Source organism: Lynx canadensis, chromosome D3, assembly GCF_007474595.2.
Source record: "Lynx canadensis isolate LIC74 chromosome D3, mLynCan4.pri.v2, whole genome shotgun sequence".
Classification (NCBI taxonomy): Eukaryota; Metazoa; Chordata; class Mammalia; order Carnivora; family Felidae; genus Lynx; species Lynx canadensis.
Window position 1 is genome coordinate 47,752,156 of NC_044314.2, and position 21,222 is coordinate 47,773,377.

Consider the following 21,222-nt stretch of genomic DNA (forward strand, 5'->3'; position numbering starts at 1 on the left):
TTCTGTTTGAGTTAGTCTTAGAAGATTGTATGTTTCTAGCAATTTATTTCTTCTAGATTATCCAATTTGTTGGCAGAAAATTGTTCATAGTAGTGTCTTACAGCCCTTTGTATTTCTATAGTGTTGGTTGTAATTTTTCCTCTTTCACTTCTGATTTTATTTTGGGGAGCATTCATTTTTTTTTCTTGATGAGTCTTGCTAAGGGTTAATTTTTGTTTATCTTTGCAAAGAACCATCTCTTATTTTCATTGATCTTTCCTATTATTTTCCCGGTTTCTATTTCATTTATTTCCACTCTGATCTTTATTATTTTTTTGCTTCTACTAACTTTGGGATTTGTTTTTCCTATAGTTCCTTTAAGTGCAAGGTTAGATTATTTGAGATATTTCTTTTGAGGTAGGCCTGTATCACTATAAACTTCCCTCTTATGCTAGAGTTCTAGATTTTGGAGTGTTTTATTTCCCTTTTTATTTTCCTCAAAGCAGTTTTTGATTTCCTGTTTGATTTCTTTGTTGACCTGTGGTTGTTTAATAGTCTGGTGTTTACCCTCCATGCGTTTGTGTTTTCTCCAGGTTTTTTTCCTTGTTGATTTCTTGTTTCCTCCTGTGATAGTCGCAAAAGATACTTGGTATGATTGCAGTCCTAAATCTGTTGTTTTGTGGCCTAACATGCTCTACCGGGAGAAAGTTCCACGTGGACTTGAGAAGAATGTGTGTTCTGCTGTTTGGGGATGGAATATTCTGTACATATCTGTTAAGTCCATTTGATCTAATGTGTCATTAGGCCACTGTTTTCTATTTGATTTTTTTCTTTTTTTTTTTTTTTTTTTGGTCTGGATGATGTGTCACGATGCCACTCTTCCTGCTCAGTTATTTTTATTTTGGAAAATATGGTTATTCATAAAAAAGGTCATTTTAACATTGGTCATACTGTTATTAAATGAATTAGTAAGTAAAAAATTAGTGTTTTGGTTTTTTTTCTAATATCATAGATAGTGGTAGTTATGACCCACAGTTAAAGAAAACTAACTCTGGGTTCTCAGTAATTTTGAAGAGTTAATTTCATCTTCAGAACAAACAAGTTGAGAAATGCTCATCTATACCAATAAATTATATTGTAACTTCTTTTTGTTTCTTTGTTGGAACCAAATATATATATACAGTGAAATTCACAGATCTTAAATATATAATTTGATAAATTTTGGCAAATGCATCTACCTATGTAACTAATACCCAGTCAAGATCTAGAACCTTTCCATCACTCTAGAAATTTCCCTCTGCCTTCCAGTCAATCCCCACCTTCCGTAGACCATCACTGTTTTGATTTCTGTCACTGTAGATCAGTCTTGTCTATTCTTGTTTTTTTGTTTTTTGTTTTTAAGTTTACTCTTATTTATTTTGGGAGAGATAGAGAGCAAGCAGGGGAAGGACGGAGAGAGAGGGAGACAGAATCCCAAGCAGGCTCTGTGCCATCAGCTCAGGGCCTGACACAGGGCTCGAACTCACGAACTGTGAGATCATGACCTGAGCCGAAATCAAGAGTCGGACGCTTAACCAACCCAGGCGCCCCAGTCTTGTCTGTTCTAGAAATGCATTATAAATGGAGCAATTACAGTACATATTTCTTTTGAGTCTGGCTTTAATCACTCAACATAATGCTTTTGAGATTCATCCCTATTGTGTATATCAGTGTTCACTGCTTCTTATTATTGCATGGTTAAATATGCCACAATTTGCTTATCTATACCCTTGTTGACAGACATCTGGGGTGTTTCCAGTTTGGAGTTCTTATGAATAAAGCTACTTTAAGTCGTCTTTAAAGCTACTTTAAGTCGTCTTATATATATCTTTTTATGGACATGTTTTCATTCTCTTTGTTTTGGGGGTCCTAAGGCAGGTGTATGTTTGACTTTATAAAATGTAACTGTAATGTTTTCCAAAGTCATTGTATCATTTATCAGCACTATGTGAGACTTTCAGATGCCCATGGACTTACTAACATTTGATGTTTTAATGAGTGTGACATGTGGTTTTAATTTAACATTTCCTAGATGATTTTGCTTGGTTGTTCATGTATTTATTAGCCATTTGTATATCTTTTGTGAAGTAGCAGAGCGTTTGCCTGTTTTAAATTGAGTTGTGTGTCTTTTTTATTACTGACTTACAGGAATTATATTTCTCTTCCGGATATAATCCTTTATCAAATATACATATGATGAATATTTTCTTTCAGTCTAAAACTTGCCTTTGCATTTGTTTAATAATGCACAGATGTTTTTAATGTTTTCTTTGCACAGAAGTTTTTAATTTTGATAAAGTCCACTTTGTAATTTTCTCTTTTACCTTAAGGATTTTTGGGTCTCTCTAGGAATCTGTGTCTATCCCAAATTTTGAACCACTACCTTTGGCTCTCTCTAGTGTCATTGAAGATGTGTGCTGTTCAGGCTAATTTCTTCAGTTTCCTCAAGTAAACAAACAGCCTTTTAAAATCGTTGTTACTATGGAAGAATTATTTTATATTAAAAATGCACTGTGGGACAATTTATTCAACCTAGATTCCTAGTTAATAGAAAAACAACTGGCATAAAGTTTATCTCCGCAACATTGACTGAGTACTTGCTGTGTTCTAATTGCAGGTTCAACAGAGCTTAGAGTTTAATGTTAGTAACAATTCAAGTAAATTTCAACAGTAGCCTTGCATGTGCTCATGAAGTAAGTGGAGGGATGGATACGAGTGGGCATAGAAACTTACCCTGTAAGTTGTAGAGAATGACTTGCATCTCTTACAGTTGTTTGTCCTAATCAGAAGGAAAAAGTGGTAGAGAGGGTAGTACATTTCCAAAAATGAAACTTGATACTTTCCACATGACTTAAAAGTAAGAATATGTTCACCCAGTGATACAAATACATTTAGCCATGTGATGAGGCTTCTTTGCACATTGCTTCCTTTTCACTCTTTTTAAAAAAAAATTTTTTTAATGTTTATTTTTGAGAGACACAGGGGCAGAGTTAGTGGGAGAGGGTCAGAGAGAGATAGAGAATCCGAAGCAGGCTCTGGGCTCCGAGCTGTTAGCACAGAACCTGACGCAGGCTCGATCTCACAGACTGCGACATCATGACCTGAGCTGAAGTCAGATGCCTAACGGACTAAGCCACCCAGGCGCCTCCCTTTTCACCCTTTTTGAAGAGTGGATTTTTGAACTATATTCCAGATGAACTATGTAAAGATTGTTTCAAAAAAGATTATTCATAATTTGTGAAAATGAAATGGCTTTTTATTACAGCCATAACTAAGTCTTGTAACATTGTTTTAAAGTCTAGTTTATTTCCAAAGGCTTCCTACTTTGGAAAGCTATTTCACTTTGAGTGATTAGTAGACAGTAGTATGATAGAAATTAAAGATGATTAGATTGAAACACAAGCTTTGTTCACTACAATTATATAATTGACCCTTGAACAACATGGGTTTAAACTGAGTGGGTCTACTTATATGTGGATTTTTAAAATCACTACAGTAAATGTATTTCCTCTTCCTTATGATACTCATAATAACATTTTTTCTCTAGCTTACTTTATTGTAAGAATATAGTATTTAATATAGATGACAAACAGAATTTTAAAAACTATGTTATCCATAAGGCTTCTGATCATTAGTGGACCATTATTAGCAGTTAAGTTTTGGGGAGTCACAAGTTATGCACAGATCCTTAATTGCATGTGGGGTCAGCATCCCTAACCCCTGTGTTGTTCAAAGGTCAACTGTATTTAAATTGGTACTTGTGGAAGAAAGGATTTGGGTGGGGGGAAATGAATTCTGGTAGTTGAGAAGAGATGTGGTAAGTACATTTTGCAGGTAGATACACACATGTAAGTTCAAAATATATAATATATATGCACATAAGAATTTTCAGTGTTAAAGATGTATTAGAATCTATGAAATTATTGCATATTTAGTTCATTGATTTGATCTTGAATCAAAGGTAAGAATTAGATTGTTTTTGCTTTTCTAAATATCCAAGTGAATAATCTACTTAAATTTTTGATTCCTTCAGAATATTTAACATGAGCAAATATTTGTTAAGTACAAGTGAAAATATGTGTTAAGCAAATTTGGTTTTGAAAATGTGTTCTTAAGAGGTGACTTAGAGACAAAATTTGATTGTGTTTGTACCCCACTTTGTACTTCTCTGTATCTCTCTTTTTTCCACTGTTTTTCTTTGGCCCATTTTCCCTTGAGATGTTAGGGAAAGCCATTTATTTTAAAACACTGAGCACGTGGTACAGTTAAAGTGCTCTGTACTGTGAAGGACACAGAGGAGGATAAGACATAATCCCTAATCTTGGGGAGATGACACTTCAGTGGGTAGTGCACACAAAAAAGGGGGGAAATGAAGACAGGGAAGGTTAAGAATTGTGAAATTTAAGCAGAGCGTGGAACACCGGCCTACCTTGGCGTTTTAACTTTGAATGTTAGAGCCGCTTTCATAATCGCGTTGCTGACAAACAGCATGTTTGAGTTCTAGATCATTCCCCAAGTAGGTACTAAGGAGAAACCTGAATGGAGGAGCCATGCTTACCCCCCCCCCCCCCCCAGGGATATAGTTGAAAAACAATGTCCTCAGGCCCCTGGTATCTTATGGCAAGTGAGACCACTGGCTAAACCAGCCATCATCCTGTGCTTGTAAAGCCTTCCTAGGGGGAAATAGCACACATGTCAGAACCATTTCACGATTTGCTTTTCTCGAGGGTGGCAAACACTCCTTACCTGTTTCTCTGTGCAAACCCTTATATAGTTGTGGATATTGTTCAATAAACAGACATTTTTTAAATCATCTTTTGAAACTAATAGTAAGAGTGAGGTACTCATCTAGAAAGTAACAGTAGTTTTAAATCTTTAATGACTCAGACAGGAAAATGAGATGCTTTTTCTCTGAAATAATTAATAATAACATCAGTATCCACTTTATGTTGAGTTTCTGTTTGCCAGGCACTGGGATGAATGTTCTGCATCACTGGCAAAGTCTCATAGTAAAAAAAAAAAAAATTTTTTCGGGGCGCCTGGGCAGCTCAGTCAGTTAAGTGTCTGACTTCAGCTTAGGTCATGATCTCGTGGCTCATGAGTTCGAGCCCCGCATCGTGCTCTGTGCTGACAGCTCAGAGCCTGGAGCCTGCTTCGATTCTGTGTCTCCCTCTGTCTCTCTGCCCCTCCCCTGCTCGTGCTCTCTGTCTTTCTCTCTCTCTCAAAAACAACATTTAAAAAATGTTTTTAATATATATATATTTTTTAAAAATTTTGGCCATGTAGTATACATGTACAAATGCACATGTGTGTTATTGGAACATTTTCATTTTTTAAAAATGCTGGTTATATGGAACATTATCTTGAGTTTACAAACCACCAATGAATTAGACTGAAAATTTGAAAGACACTGTATAAGCCTGGTGTCATTGGGACCCCATCATAACCATTTGTCTCACTGGAACCTCACCATGACGATATGAAATTTTTATGTATGTAGATTTACAAATACATTTCTTAATAGAAACACTGCGGCTTGGATAGTTAGGTAGTTACTTGTTGAAGTTTGCACAGAGAAAGTGGCAGCCAGGGCTCTGAAACCCAGACCTGAGGATTTGGAGTTAAAGAGTCCTGCCACTCATTAGATTTCTGACCATGGACAAGTTATTTAAGGAGTGCTTAACTTATAGCATTATCTTAAGGACTAAGCGAAGTGATGCATGTTAAGTGGTTAACACAGGATCTAAGGTACAGTAAACACTAAATGTAGTACTCAAACACTTTGTCTTGGTAGAACTAGAGTTAGCTTAGTAATAGTGTGATGTCAGAGCATTTGTGAAATGTTGCTTTAAAATTTTTTTTAATGTTTATTTTTGAGAGAGGCACAGAGTGTGAGTGGGGGAGGGGCAGAGAGAGAAGGAGACACAGAATCCAAAACAGGCTCCAGGCTGTCAGCACAGAGCCCGACGCGGGGCTCAAACCCACATACCGTGAGATCATGACCTGAGCTGAAGTCAGCTGCTTAACCAACTGAGCCACCCAGGTGCCCCAAATGTTGCTTTTAAAGAAACTCATGAACTTTTCCCATCCTCCCTGATGCATACAGGTCAGTGATCAGAGGTCTTACTAAACGAGAAAAGCTAGAATGAAGCTAAATAAAAATGCAAACTATTAAGATTCCTCGAAGTATAGGTAAGAGAAAGGTCGGAGACAGAGCTTGTGTGTTGTAAGAGGGACCCAGATGACTTCACAGCCACTGTTGGAAAAGGAAGGGGGCACAGAGCACTCAGATGTTACATCACAAGTGGTCAGCAGTGCACAACCAAGGGCTTGCCCCAAAGATCCGTAGCTATTTTTATGTAAAGAAAGGAGCTGGAGATACACATGTATTTTTTGGTCATTTGAAGAATTAAAACATCGTTAAAAATCTGAAGTGGGGGAAGCCTCCTTCAGCCAAGACACACAAGCTAAAAGCTATTTTTAAAAAAACCCGTAGAAGACATATTTGTGCATTTTTTTCTCTTTAACCTGCAAATGATTCTGTTTGCACTCAATGTGACAGATTAGTGTCTATACAACAAATTCCTAAAAATTGACCAAGAATCCCAGTGGTACACATGATAAAAGTAGGCAGTTTACGGATGCGTAAATTGAGACAGTCATTACACAGGAAAAGATGTTCTGACTCCATACTAGCCAAAGGAAAGTAATGCAGTAGGACTTTCTAACCGACTGACAAAACTTGGATGAGAATACCTTACTGACCCTGATTGCTGCTGGTGGGGATATGGGAGAAAGTGCCCTCCTAGATTGTTGGTAAAATACGAAATTGCCAAAATCTTTTCAGGAAGGAGTCTGGTAACATCTGGGGAGATAGAAAATAGATACACTTCTTTGACCCAGCAGTCCTACCCCCTAGTACTCTGTCCCATAGAAATGAAAGCATCAGATTTAAAAAGGAATGTGATGTATTAAGATGTTTTTGCTGCGTTGTCAGAGCAAAAGAATGAAAACAGTGAATGCCTTTCATGGGGAGCGGCAGAATGTATTTTCGTGTGCAGGATTCTTGTCATGGATTATGATTCACTCTTTGAAAGAATGAGTTTACCGTTTGAGTTGAATAAATTTTCACGAAATACTGAATGGGGAAAGCAAACCATCTAGAAGCATGTATAAATAGTATTCTGGTTTGGAATCTTCCAGTCAGAAGTCCCCTTTGTGTGCACACGTGCCCTACTTGATAAAATGTACAAAAGTATAGAAAAATACTTACCAGGCTTCAAACTGGAGTTACAGGGTATTCAGTGGTGGCTGAGACAGGTAAGTGGGGCAAGCAAAAAAGAACGAAAGGGGGAAAGACTGCATTAAAAATACAATGAGCATGCATGATTTGCTACTGATACAAAGTTACACATATCTGCTTGTGTACCTGTGCATAAAGATATCAGAAAGAAAGACACACTTATCTATCAACTAGGAGGAGTGTTTTTGGTACATTATTCAGTGGGAGAAATGTGATCTGTGGGGTAATATTTCAGTAAAAGAATATATACTTGTATATGCATGTTTGTGCAAAGAGAAAAGTATGGAGGGGAGCCCTCCATGCTGTTACATTGGTATTGGAGATGGGAATAGATAGATGATGGGTTTGTTCCTCCATGCATTGTTTCAGTTGGTACATAAAAACATATTATATATTTAAAATAACATATTTGAAAAATGAACCATGTAACTTTTTTCTAGGTATGTAAATGCTTGAGATTATCTTTGTTGTCATAGGCTGTGCTGGTTTTGATACAGAAGTTGAACTTCTGAAAATTTAAGAACAAGATTACAAAACTTGATGAATTAAGAAATTTACCTTTCTGGGGTGCCTGGGTAGCTCAGTCGGTTAAGTGTCCAACATTTGGTTTTGGCTCAGGTCATGATCTCATGGTTTTGTGGGCTCAAGCCCTGTGTCGGGCTCTGTGCTGATAGAGTGGAGCCTGCTTAGGATTCTCTCTCTGCCTCTTTTTCTCTCTGTCCCTTCCCCACTCACGCGGTCTCTGTCTCTCTCAAAATAAATAAATAAACTTAAAAAGAAATTTGCTTTTTTTCTGCAGTGATTATTAATAGAATGATGAAATATTTTTTAGCTTGTCCGTAGAGAAAATATTGAAAGATAGCTATTTAAGTTTCACATATAGATTATGATGTAACATGGATAGCCTCCCCAGATTTGGTTTGGCAAATTACTCTGATACTGTAAACAGAATCAGAAGACCAGTGATAGACTTGGAAAGAGTTCTCTGCATTGCAGGTGGTAGAATATTTATAATACACAGAGAGCTCATACAAATTGAGAAGCTAATTTAGTGGGGATATGATATCACCAATATCTGATGTTTTTATCTTAATATGTATGTACTTTATAAAAATAACAAAGAATTTTTAAGTTTTTTTAAAAATTTTTAAATTTTTAAATTTTGGAATTTTTAAAATTCTTTAAGACTGATGTGCAGGTAAGAAATTGAAACCTGGTCGCCATGAGACTCTAATTGTCCCGGGCATCACTTCATCTCATACACATCTAGCTGCCAGATAAGGTGAGTGTACAGCTGTGGATCGGGCTTGGAGGTTTGCCCCGGGCCGGGCAGGTCAGCTGTGGCCCTGGTTGGCATCCCACGATCTTTACATTTCTCTGTGAAAAAGACCCCACACCCAAGGGTAGCGCTGTTTCAGTCACGTACACACACTCCCCAACACAAGACCTGTGTGATTCGTGTGGCCTCATGAAAGAAGCAGACCTGAAAATCATGAAACAAAAGCTTACTTTTGCCTGCCTTTGTTTTGTAATCTTTTTCTACTCTTTTTAAAAGAGCCTCCATGAGCAAACAGAATTCTGTGTTTACCAGAGTAATCCATGGGGCAAGGGCCAGAAGCCAGTGGTCCTGGTGTCCAGCAGGCAGATCAGGAGGACCTGTGCAGCTCACGTGAATTTGAGAGGCTCTGTCAGGCTGAGCCTCACATACAGTCTCTGCCACTAAAAGTACCTTGAAGATTTAGGGGAGAGTGATCTCTTGAACAACCTTTCTTCAGAAGAAGGGGGATTCTAAGTCACGCTGATTTGGTTCAGTCGGGGGTCCGTCCACAACACCGGGTAGGTGGGAATAATGGGATAACGCACTGAGCTGTTCGCTTCACGCACATAAAACAACCGTGGTGAGGCTTTTCACTCAAAACCAGTTATTGTGTTGTTGTGTGGATAGTCGTAGTGTCATCTGTGTGCTTGAAAATAGAACCAGGACACATCACTCTCAGTCCCTGGTACAGGGTGTTTTCTCTCTGTGTGAAGAAAAAAAGGAAGCATAGAATTCAGGATATAATGACTCTCAGATAAACTCCAAGGAAAGAGAATAACTGATCTATGGTTTCAGCCTGAAAATTCTGATCGCTTCTCTCTTCTGTTCTTACTTCTGCCCGGAGTAATTCTCCTTCATTCAGTATCAGTAGGGACTTTTTTTTTTTTTTTGTCCTGGTCGGAGCGTAAAATTTTTACATATAGAAACATCTCCTTTTCAGTAGAAATCCTTTTAAAAGTTTTAAATCTGATACCTAATTATTAAAAATTTTTATTTCCTCTGCTTTCAAGAATACTACAGAAGATTTAGCATTTTCTTAATCACTAGGTTATAAATTCTTCTGTCTCTCCTTGACTTTAGACTCCTATATTTCAGTGATTTTTGGTTCTTCCCCCACAGGCTCACAGCAGTACTGTCCTTGTGTTTTCCAGAAGCGATCACAGAAATCGGACATGTCCAGTAGTAGCCGTTAGCCACTGTGGTTTTTGAGCACTTGAAATGTGGGTAGTGTGATGGAGAAACACAATTTTTAGCCTTAATCTAAGTTAATATAATACAAGTTTTAATTGTAAAAATGAAACTAAAATATTTTTGTATTAAATTGCCATTTTATTGTTTTGATAAGGTTAGACTTCACTTTAGTTGTTGAAAATTGAGCTAAATGGAGATGTGTGCTCTAAGTATAAAATACACATTGGAATTTGAAGTCTTAAGATGGGAAAAAATGTAAAGTACCTCAATTTTTTTGTGTTGCTTACATGTCGACATGCAAATGTTTTGGACATATTGTGTGAAATACAGTATATTTTTAATAGTACCATATTGCCTGTGTTCTTTTTGTCCATTAGATCTCTGTGACTTATTTACTCCCCCTTGCAGGTTTGTACTCTTAAACACCATCACTTTTATCTGCCCAACCCCTAGGAACCACCATTTCACTCTCCTTGTTACAGGCTTAGCTTTTTTAGATTGGGCATATAAGGAATACCATATAGGACTTGTCTTTTGCTCTGACTTCTCTCACTTAGTGAACTCAAAGTCATTGTGTTGTCACAAATTGAAGGATATGTTCCTTTCTTGTGACTGAGGAATACTCCGTTGTATGTACGTACCACCTCTTTTTTACCCATTCATCCATCGATGGACATTTCGGTTGCTTCCGTATCTTGGCTCTTGTAAATAATGCTGCAGTAAACATGGGAGTGTGTCTGTCTTGTCAAAATCCTGTTTTTATTTCCTTTGGGTATATACCCAGGAGTGGAATTGCTGGATTGTATAGTAGATCTAAATTTTTATTTTTTGAGGAACTATCAGGTTGTTTTACATAGTGGTTGGACCAATTTAGATTCCCATCAAAAGTGTATGGAGGCTTCCCTTTTTACCACATCCTTACCATCACCTGTTGTCTTCTGTTTTCTTGATCGCCATTCTGACAGGTGTGAGGTGATATTTCATTATGGCTTTGATTTGCATTTTCCTGATGATTAGTGATGTTGAACATATTTTCATGTGTCCGTTGGCCATTTTGATTTGGAAAAATGTCTATTTAGCTCTGCTACTAAGTTGACTGAGTTCTTGTTTATTTATTAAATTTTTTTTTGGTTTTTTTTGTTTTTTTTTTTTGAGAGAGAGTATGTGTGTAAGCCAGGGAGGGACAGAAAGAAAAGGGGACAGAGGATCTGAAGAGGGCTCTGCACTGACTCCTGACAGCAGCAAGCCTGACATGGGGCTCGAATTCACGAACTGTGAGATCATGACCTGAGCCAAAGTTGGACGCTCAACCGACTGAGCCACTCAGGTGCCCCAAGTTGACTGAGTTATTTATGTATTTTAGACATTAATTCCTTATCTAATATATGTTTACAGAATTTTTCTTTTGTAGGTTGTCTTTTCATTTTGTTGTTGCTTTTGCTATGCAGAGCTTGGAGTTTCATGTAGTCCCGTTTGTTTTGTTGGGTTTTTTTTTTCTTTTGTTGTTTGTGCTTTTGAATCCTGCCCCCAGAATTGCCAAGACCAATATTGATGACCTTCCTCCCCCTATTTTCTTCTAGGAGTTTTAAGGTGTATCAGGTCTTATGTTTAAGTCTTTGATCCATTTCTAGTTAATTTTTGTGAGTGGCAGGAGACTGGGGTCCAGTTTCATTATTGTGTCTCTAGCTTTTCTTAGCACCATTTGTTGAAGAGACCATCCTTTCTCCACTGGGTATTCTTGGCTTTCTTGTTGAATATTAGTTGACCAGATGTGCTGGGGTTTAATTCTGGACTTTCTGTTCTGTTCCATTGGTTGATGTGTTTATTTTTGTGCCAATACTATATTGGTTTTTTATTACTTGGTTTTATAGTGTAGTTTGAAATCCAGAAGTGTGATACCTTCAGCTTTGTTCTTTTTTCTCAGTATTGCTTTGGCTATCTGGGATCTTTTGTGGTCCCACAGAAATTTTAAGATTATTTCTATTTCTGTGAAGAATGTCTTTGGTATTTTGACAGGGATTCCATTGAATCTCTAGATTGCTTTGGCTAGTGTGGCTATATTAGCAGTATTCATTCTTCTGTCTGTGAACATGGATGTCTTGCCATTTGTTTGCGTCTTTAATTTCTTTCAGCAAAATTTTGTAGTTTTCATTGTATGGATTTTTCATGTCCTTGGTTAAGTTTATTCCTATTTTATTGTTTTTGATGCTACTGGAAATGAGGTGAGTCTTTTAAATTTTTTTCAGTTGTTTCATCATTAATATAAAGGAATGTAAGTGATTTCCATATGTTGATTTTGTATTCTGCTACTTTACTGAAATTGTTGATTAATTCCAACAGTTTTGTGTGTGTTTGGTTTTTGTTTTTACTAATTCTTTGGGGTTTCTCTACTCCATTTTCTCAATTTACAATGCGGTTATATCCCAATAAACCCATCAGAGGTTGAAAATATCATAAGTTGAAAATGCATTCAGTACAGCTAACCTACCCAACATCATAGCTTAGCCTAGGAAAAACCATACTCAGAATACTTATATTAGCCTCCAGTTGGGCAAAACCATCTAACACAAAGCCTATTTTATAATAAAGTGTTGAACATCTCATGTAATTTATTGAATACTGTACTGCTAGTGAAAAGCAGAATGGTTATATGGGTACAGGATGGTTATAAGTGTATTGGTTGTTTACCCTTGTGAACTTGTGGTTGATTGGGGGCTGTAGCTGCCATCACCTGGCATCATGAGAGAGTACTGTATGTATAGCCCAGGTAAAGATAAAAATTCAATGCATATGACTTTCACACCATGGTGATGGAAGCCTTTTATTTCTTTGTCTTGCCTACGTCTCTCCAGCTAGGACTTCCAGTGTTATATTGAATACGAGAGGTGGGAGCAGGCATCCTTGCCTTGTTCCTGATCTTAGAGGAAATGCTTTCCATTTCTCTCCAGTATACGCGTATAGTGTTAGCTGTGAGTTTGTCACATGTGGACTTTCTTACGTTGACGTATGTTCCTTCCATACTCAGTCTGTTAAGGGTTTTTAATCACGAAAGGATGTATTTTGTCAAGGGCTTTTTCTTCATCTATTGAGATGATCCTGTGATTATTATCTTTCATTCATTGTTTTAATGTTTTACATTCATTAATCTGTGTATGTTGAACCATACTCACGTCCCAGGGATAAATTCCACTTGGTCCTGATGTATAATCTTTTAACGTGTTCTTGAATTTGGTTTGCTAATATTTTGTCGAGAATTTTTGCATTGGTACTTATCAGGGATATTGGTTTATAGTTTTCTTATGGTATCCTTATCTGGTTTTAGTATCAAAGTAATGCTAGCTTCACAGTATGAGTTTGGAAGTATTCTTTCTCCTTGGTATTTCATAAGAGTTTGAGGGGGGTTGGTGCTAATTCTCCTTTAAATTTAAATGTTTGATAGATTCTTCAGTGAACCTGTTTGGTCTGCATATTTTCTGCATTGGGAGTTTTTGTTTGTTTTGGTTTTTTTTAATCACTAGTTCAGTCTCTTTACTCATTATTGATCTGTTCAGATTTTTCTATTCTTAATTCAGTGTTGGTAGGTTATGTGTTCGAGAAATGTATCCTAGATTTGTAACGTAGCCTAGAAATGTAACTTAAGTGTATTCTAGGTTATATAATTTGTTGGCATATAATTAATTGTTCATGATGGTCTTATAATTCTGTGTGTTTCTATAGTATCAGTTGTAATTTCTTTTTTTTTCTTTAATGTTTGTTTATTTTTGAGAGGATGAGTGGGAGCAGGGAAGGGGCAGAGAGAAAGGGAGACACAGAATCCAAAGCAGACTCCAGGCTCTGAGCTGTCAGCATAGAACCTGATGCAGGGCTTGAACCCATGAACCATGAGATCATGACCTGAGCCCAAGGTGGATGCCTAACTGACTGAGTGACCCAGGCACCCCTATAATTTCTAATTTTGAGTTTTCTTTTTTTTCTTAGTCTAACTAAAGGTTTGTCAGTTTTCTTTATATTTTTGAAGAACCAGGTCTTACATCTTAGTTTCATTGATCCTTTCTATTGTTTTTCTGCTCTATTTTACTTATTTGTACTCTGATCCTTATTATTTCCTTCTTTCTGCTAACTTTGGGCTTAGTCTGTTCTTTTTCTAGTTCCTTGAGATGTAAAGTTAGGTTGTTTGAGATCTAATTTCTTAACATACACATTTATTGCATAAATTTTCCTCTCAGAATTGCTTTGTTGCATCCCACAATACTTGGTATGTTGTGCTTTCATTTTCATTAGTTTCAGGATAATTTTTTATTTCCTGTTTGGTTTCTTTTTTGACCCATTGGTTGTTTAGAAGAGTATTGTTTAATTTCCACGTATTTGAAGATTTCCCTTTCCTCTTGATTACTAATTTCATGCATTGTGATCAGAGAAGATAGTTGGTATGACTTCAGTCTTTTGAATTTGCTAAGATTTGTGGCCTATCATATGATCTGTCCTGGAGAATATTCCATGTGCACTTTAAGAAGAATATGTATTCTGCTTTTGGAGAGAATGTTCTGTAGAAGTCCATCTATTCTAAAATGTGGTTTGCTTTTAGTGTCCTTTGGATGATCTGTCCCTTGCTGAAACTGGGGTACTGAATTCCTCTGTAGTTATTGTATTGTTCTCTATTTCTTCTTTAAGATCTATTAATTGCTTAAATATTGCGCATATATATATATATATATATATATATATTCAGTGCTCAGGTGTTGGTACTGTATATATTTATGACTGTTCTCTCTGCTTAATATATTGACTCCCTCCCCTTATCATTTTATAATGACCTTCTTTGCTTTTTGTTACCCTTTTTTGGCTTGATATCTATGTTGCCTGATATAAATATGGTTACACTAACCTTTTCTTTTCTTTTTGCTTGGAATATCACCTTCCATTCTTTCATATTGAGCCTGTGTGGTCTTTAGAGCTGAAATGAAACTGCAATTAGGCAGCACATAGTTGGCTCTTGTTTTTTAATCTACCCAGCTACTCTGCGTTTTGATTGGTGAGTTCAATTCATTTACATTTAGGGTGATTACTGTTATGTAAGACTTACTACGGCCATTTTACCTTTTGCCTTCTGGTTATTTTGTCTCTGCATTGTTTCTTTTTCTTTCTATTTCTGTCTACCTTTGTAAATTGGTGGTTTTCCATGGTAATTTGCTGAGTCTCCCCCTTTCTTACATTTTGTGTCTTTGCTCTAGATTTTTGCTTTGTGGTAACCATGAGGTTTGCATGAAACATCTCATAGATAAAATAGTCCTTTTTCCGTTGATAGCAGTCTATCTTCATTCATCTACAAAAGTTTTATCCTTTATTGTTACAGATTACTCTCTTTGCATGCTATGATTTTGTTACCAAGTTGTAGTAGCTTTAGTTACTCTTAATGCTCTTTTCTTGTATGCTATAATTAAGTTTAATATGGTATTTCCAAAAAAAAAAAAAAAAGAGTTACTGTATTATTACTTGCCTGGTTAATCAGATTGAATTTTGTGTACTTTCATCTTTTCGTTTATGTTTGAAGTGTCTCTTTCAACATTTCTTCTTAAGGCAGGTCTAGTGGTGAACTCCTTTAGCTTTTGTTTGTTTGGGAAAGCCTTTACTTCTCCTTCATATCTGAATGATAGCTTTGCCAGGTGGAGTATTCTTGGCTAGCAGTTTTTGAATATGTCATTCTACTCTCTCATGGCCTGTAGAGTTTCCCCTGAGAAATCTGCTAATAGCCTACTGGGAGTACCTTTGTAGGTTACTGTCTCCCCCATCCCCCACCCCCCATGCCTTTCAAATTCATTCATTATTATTGACTTTGACAGTTGTAATATAATGTGTCTTAGAGAAGGTCTTTATGCCTTGAGGTAATAAGGTGTTTTGTTAGCTTTGTGGACATACGTATTCAGTTGCTTCCTCAGGTTTGGGAAGTTCTCAACTATTTATTTCTTTAAATAGGTTCTCTGTTCCCTTTTCCCTCTCTTCTCCTTCCAACATACCTGTTATTCTTCTATTGGCATTTTAATGGCATCAGATAGTTCTCATAGGGTGCTTTCACTTTTTAAACTCTTCATTCTCTCCTTCCACCTGAATCATTTCTGTATTTCTCTCCTCAAGCTTGCTAATTCTCTCTTCCGTAAGATCTGCTCTGTTCCCAGTGCGTTCTTCATCTCATTTACTGAGTCCTTCAGTTACAGAATTTCTATTTATTTCTTTTTTTTAGAATTTCAATCTCTCTGGTAAAACACTTCTATTCGTTAATTTTTTTCCGAGATCATTATATTGCCATTTGGGGTTTTCGTGTAGCTCATTGAATTTCGTCGTGACTGCTATTTTAAATTATCAGTTAGATTGCAGTGTTCCATGTCTTTGGGTTCCATTGGTGGAAAATTGTCATTATAGATTTTTATATTATGTGATTTTTCACGGTATTTGATAAGAAGTGCCCCTGCCTCCACATTTGAAGTAGTGAACACCTTTCTTATTTAGCCAAGGTTTCCTTTGCTTTAATTCTAACAGATCAACAGGTTGAACAAGGGTTATCCTTTTGTTTTCCAGAAGATGGGGCTATAGCACAACCTTTTGGTTTTTGTTACCAGAGCTGACTTCCCTGCTAAGGGTGGGGAGTATGAAAAAAAAGCGGAAGGAGGTGTGTACTTAGCACTTGGGGCTTTGGGTGTACCCATGGCTGGGTCAAGGGAACTTCAAGTGGGAGGGGATTCCAGAGGTTTTTGGGTCAGTCTCTTGCCTCATGGGGCAGACAGCAGATGCTTTCCTTCAGGGGTCTCTCCTCAGGGGGCCTGGTCCCTCCAGCTCACCTTTTTGCAGGCAGACCCCTCCCCCCGCCGTAACCCTCCCTCCACTTCACTTCCTCTGACAGAAAGGTTGTGTGCTGGATCACCACAGGACCAGCTGCTGCCTTCTCTGCCGTTGCTGTCGGCTGCTGCCAGGTCTGCCGCCTCTTCCACGGGCCAGTCCACCCCCTCTAGGGTACACAGGCGGATTTCTCGGGCATCTTGCTATGGTGTGCAGAGGCGCTGTGGGTTTTTTTTTTCTCTCCCAGGATATGTATGTCCAATTAGTGGTAAATCAGAAGGGAGAGAAGACGAATGACTCATGGCACCATGATGCTGACATCATTTCCAAATAAAATATATTATTAAAATGAATTTATCTTGCTCTCTTTTTTAATATAGCCACTGCAAAATTTAAATTTCTATATGAAGCTTTCGTATTTCTGTGGGAGGTTTCTCAGCTTTGGCATCACTAACATTTGGGGCTGGGTAGTTCTTTGTGTGAGGGCCCATAATGTTCTTTATTGGGTGTTGAGTGACATCCCTGGCCTAGCTGTTCTAGATCAGCTTCCCACCCAGTGCAGGAATGCCTTTCAGGCCATGACAGAAAGGGCTCATTCAGCCTCTGTTTGAAACCTTTACTAATAAGAATCTCTTGTTTCTCGTATTTGGAATGAATTATAAGACCTTTCTATCAGGATCCTATAACTTCTCCCAGTGGTCCTAGTCCTACTTGAGTAGCACAGAATAAACCAAATTGTTTATGAAAGAGATAATGCATGCTAAAAGGCCTTATACATTCTAAAGTTGATTCATCAAATACTTCAACTCCTCCTTTGTGTTAGGCACTGTCATGGGCAACAGGGATACAGCAGTAGATGAAACGTGAGCTCTCCAGAAGCTCTTAGACCATTTTGGGGGAAGTGGTTAATACTTGAGAGCCTACAGTAGTATGTTGTGTGTTGGTCAGTGCTGTGGAGAATACCGAAGCAAGCAAAGGTGCGTAGGGAGTGCTCTTGTTGAGTGGGGCAGGGTGTGGTTATGGGGATGCTGTTGCTCCTGGCCCCATCCCCTGCTGCTCCAAGACCTCTGTCATGCCTACTGTTCCCCAGACCTCCCGTTTCTTTTGTTTGTTCTGGACTGCACATTTCTTTCATCCATTTCTTATAAGAAATGTTTTCCAGACACATTTGCTTAGCCTCTGGTAAGTCTTCCTGAACTCAGGTGTTCAGGTTCCCTTTAAAAGTGGCACATGGATCTGAATCCTGGCTCTGGTCTGATCATTGCAGAGTTGCCCTTTGGGAATGTTCTAGCTGCTGTTCTCCTTTTGGCAATCTGAGATTGCACCTGCCTCTTTGGCAGGAGCATCATGCTCTTGACTCAGATTACGGTCAACAACCCTGAGGTCTTTCACTGTGCTACAGCTTCCACGTTGTGTACTTGTCTTGGAGGCCAGTGTTTCTCTTGATGTTTTTGATCAACTTATTGCACACAGTATGATCTAAGGGAGTTTGCTTTTGCAGTCTTACACAAGAAAACATCATGGACTTTATGATGGCCTGTTGCCTTTCACAGTCCCTTTTAGCTCTGCTTTCTGGTTGGGTTCTGGAATAGATAATGTTGCAGATAATCTGGCCTCCTGATGAATGAATAACTACTACATTTTCCTAAAACAACATACTGAGATAAGTGCATAAAAATGAATGTGGGATATTCTCAGGTGGGATTCTTGGCTGGCAGTCCTGTAATTTCTAAATCGAAAATTACAAAAAAAAAAAAAAAAAACCCCTTTGGATGTCTTTTATCATCTTGTTTCCAGAGTATTTCTTGCTTTTCTTGCTTTTAATCAGAATAGTGATACATACCTGTGCTCTCAGTGTAGGCATTGGTTGGGAGGAATTACAGCCCCTCATTCAGTCTTCACAAAGTGTATGTCAGGCTGAAACTTCCTAGCATCTGTTCCATTTATGGCTGACTTTTTCACAGACAAAAGATAGAAACGTTATATAGTTGACCCTTGAACAGTTTACCTCCTGGGCAGTCGAAAATCCATATATAATTTTTGAACCCTCAAAAACTTAACTGCTAATAGCCTACTGTTGACTGGAAGCCTTACCAATAACATAAACAGCCAATTAACACTCATTATGTATGTCATATGTATTATATACTATATGTTACAATAAAGTGAGATTTTAGAAAATCATAAGAGAAAATACATTTATGGTACTGTATTAAAAAAAAAAAACCCACATGTAAGTGGACCCATGCAGCTCAAAGCAATGTTCAGGGGTCAACTGTACACATCTCTAAAACTGCACTGTGAATGTGCTAATGGTAGATGATGGCTGGGATTCTGTCCCTAGGTTCCATTGTTCATGTTACAGAGATTCATGGTCCTGGATGGTGGAGAATGTGATTTAAATACCATCTGTGGCTACTTATCCAGCAGATTGGTTAGATGAGAAATCTGCCAAATGAGCAGTGTGTGTTTCTAAAAAAGAAAAAGAAGTCAGAAGAATTTCACCGTGGAGGATTTAAAAATATTATTCATTTTAAAACTTTATGTTAACTTCTGTAATTCAGATTAGTTTGTAGAATAAAAGTTCTTTAGAAGATAAATTGTTTTGTTTACTATTTTGATGTTTCAGTTACGTAGGTATATTCTAAGCAGCAATTGCTAAACCCGCATCCCTTGCCATAATCTAAGATAACCGAAAAAAAAATGTATTAACGGTTTTAGGAAGTTGGCCTGGCATCTCTGCCCGCTGCCCCCAGTAGTGCTGCCACTGTGATTTTTGGAAGGGGGGTCAGCTTCTGACCAGCCAGGTCTGGATGCCTGAGCCCTGACATGTGGCTTACCCAGGCCACTCTGCCACTGACATCCACCAGCCTTCTGGCTACCTTGAAACCCCTGCAGAGGCTTTGAAAGTGCTCCTTCTGTAGAGCTTAATTTGCAAGGGGTTTCCTGTCTTATCCAGAGGGGCTAAATTTTGTTCACATCAGTGTCTTTGGTGTTAACATATGAAGCCAGGCCTAAATTTTACTTCGCTTTATAATTCATTTGCATTTTTCCATTTAGTTTCTTAAAAACCTTTAGGCCCTGTGATGGTGTTTTGTTTACATTATTCAGCAGCTAGAGTAAAATCATGTATGAAGTATCCAGAAGTGGTAGGTATGTCTAGGACCAAACGACAGAGTCTGCTGTGCTAGCACATGAAAGGAAGGTGTACCTGTGAGGTGGTGCAGAAAGCTGGACACCAGCAGGGAGAGCTAGAATCCTAGGATCAGAATGACAGCAAAGGCACAGGGACAGCGGGTCTGTTGTGACACTTCTCAGGGGCCAGCATAGCAGTGATTGGGGTATAGCTTCTGGAAGACCCTGTTGTACACATTTTTAAGGTGTCCATACATGCATGCCTGTGGTGTTCATATTAATGGCAATAGCTTTTCCCTCCTAGTGACAATGGCATTAAAATTAAATGTTTATTTTTCTTTTCTTCTTTCAGAACAAGCCTGCCCTCCCCTATGTTTTCCAGAAATGACTTCAGTATCTGGAGCATCCTAAGAAAATGTATTGGAATGGTAAATTACCTATCAATTTTCTAATGTAACATTAAGCAGCCATGTTTCCTTACATATTCTTTGGGAGGGAATCTTAATGTTGGCATAAAAGTAATGTACAACAAAGTTTACGGAAACTTGAGATTCGGAAATTAGGAAAGGTCTTAGGTTTGCCTGACAGAATTTGAACCACTCTTTGTGCCATTTTAATAGGATTTCAGTGTGACTTTTCACTGTTGAGAAAATAGGAAAAGAAAATGCTCTTTTGTGTTTCCCCATAAAATTACCCAGAAATTCTCTCAGAAAGCAGACTCACCAAAGTGTAGGATATAATTTCATGTGCACTTCTTCATACGAGCTACTTGTTTTGAGCTTTGAATTTTAAGTGTGGTATATTAGATATTTGGAATGTGTCTCTGCTTGGCTGTGTAGGTAGATCTGATTTGGGGGGAAGGGCAGCACCTGGCAAAATTTGCTAAATTCCATGAAGACTTAAGTTCTTTTTAAAACAATGGTCCACATATTGGGGCGCCTGGGTGGCTGAGTCGGTTGAGTGTCCGGCTTCGGCTCAGGTCATGATCTCACCGTTCATGAGTTCGAGCCCCACTTCGAGCTCTGTGCTGACAGCTCAGAGCCTGGAGCCTGCTTCGGATTCTGTGTCCCGCTCTCTCTCTGCCCCACTCCTGCTTGTGCTGTGTCTCTGTCTTTCAAAAATAAATAAACCTAAAAAAATTTTTTTTAAACAATGGTCCACAGCTCCAACCAGATATCAGTTAGGCTAGAATTCTGAGTAAAGTTCTCTTCATTCTGCTAGCAGGAACTTTGACCAACTAGAATGATGAACAACGTAAAACATGTGAGTCCTGACCTGCTAAAGAAATCTGCCTGGACATTACTTTTTGTAATGTGACAATTGAACATGCTCCGGGAACTTCCTGCACCAAGAAGTATAGTCACTTTCCGCTGCTTGCCATCCATGAAACTCATGACATGCCCACTTCGGCATTCTCTAATGTCCG

The 21,222-nt window shown here is 38.0% G+C and overlaps 1 protein-coding gene across 1 annotated transcript in view; it reads left to right on the forward strand.

The window, feature by feature from the left end:
• OSBPL1A (oxysterol binding protein like 1A) overlaps positions 1–21,222 on the forward strand; it is a 245,650-nt gene that overhangs the window by 185,636 nt on the left and 38,792 nt on the right. The window contains 1 exon segment of the mRNA XM_030335766.2: positions 20,149–20,224. Coding sequence (XP_030191626.1) covers positions 20,149–20,224 — 76 coding nt within the window.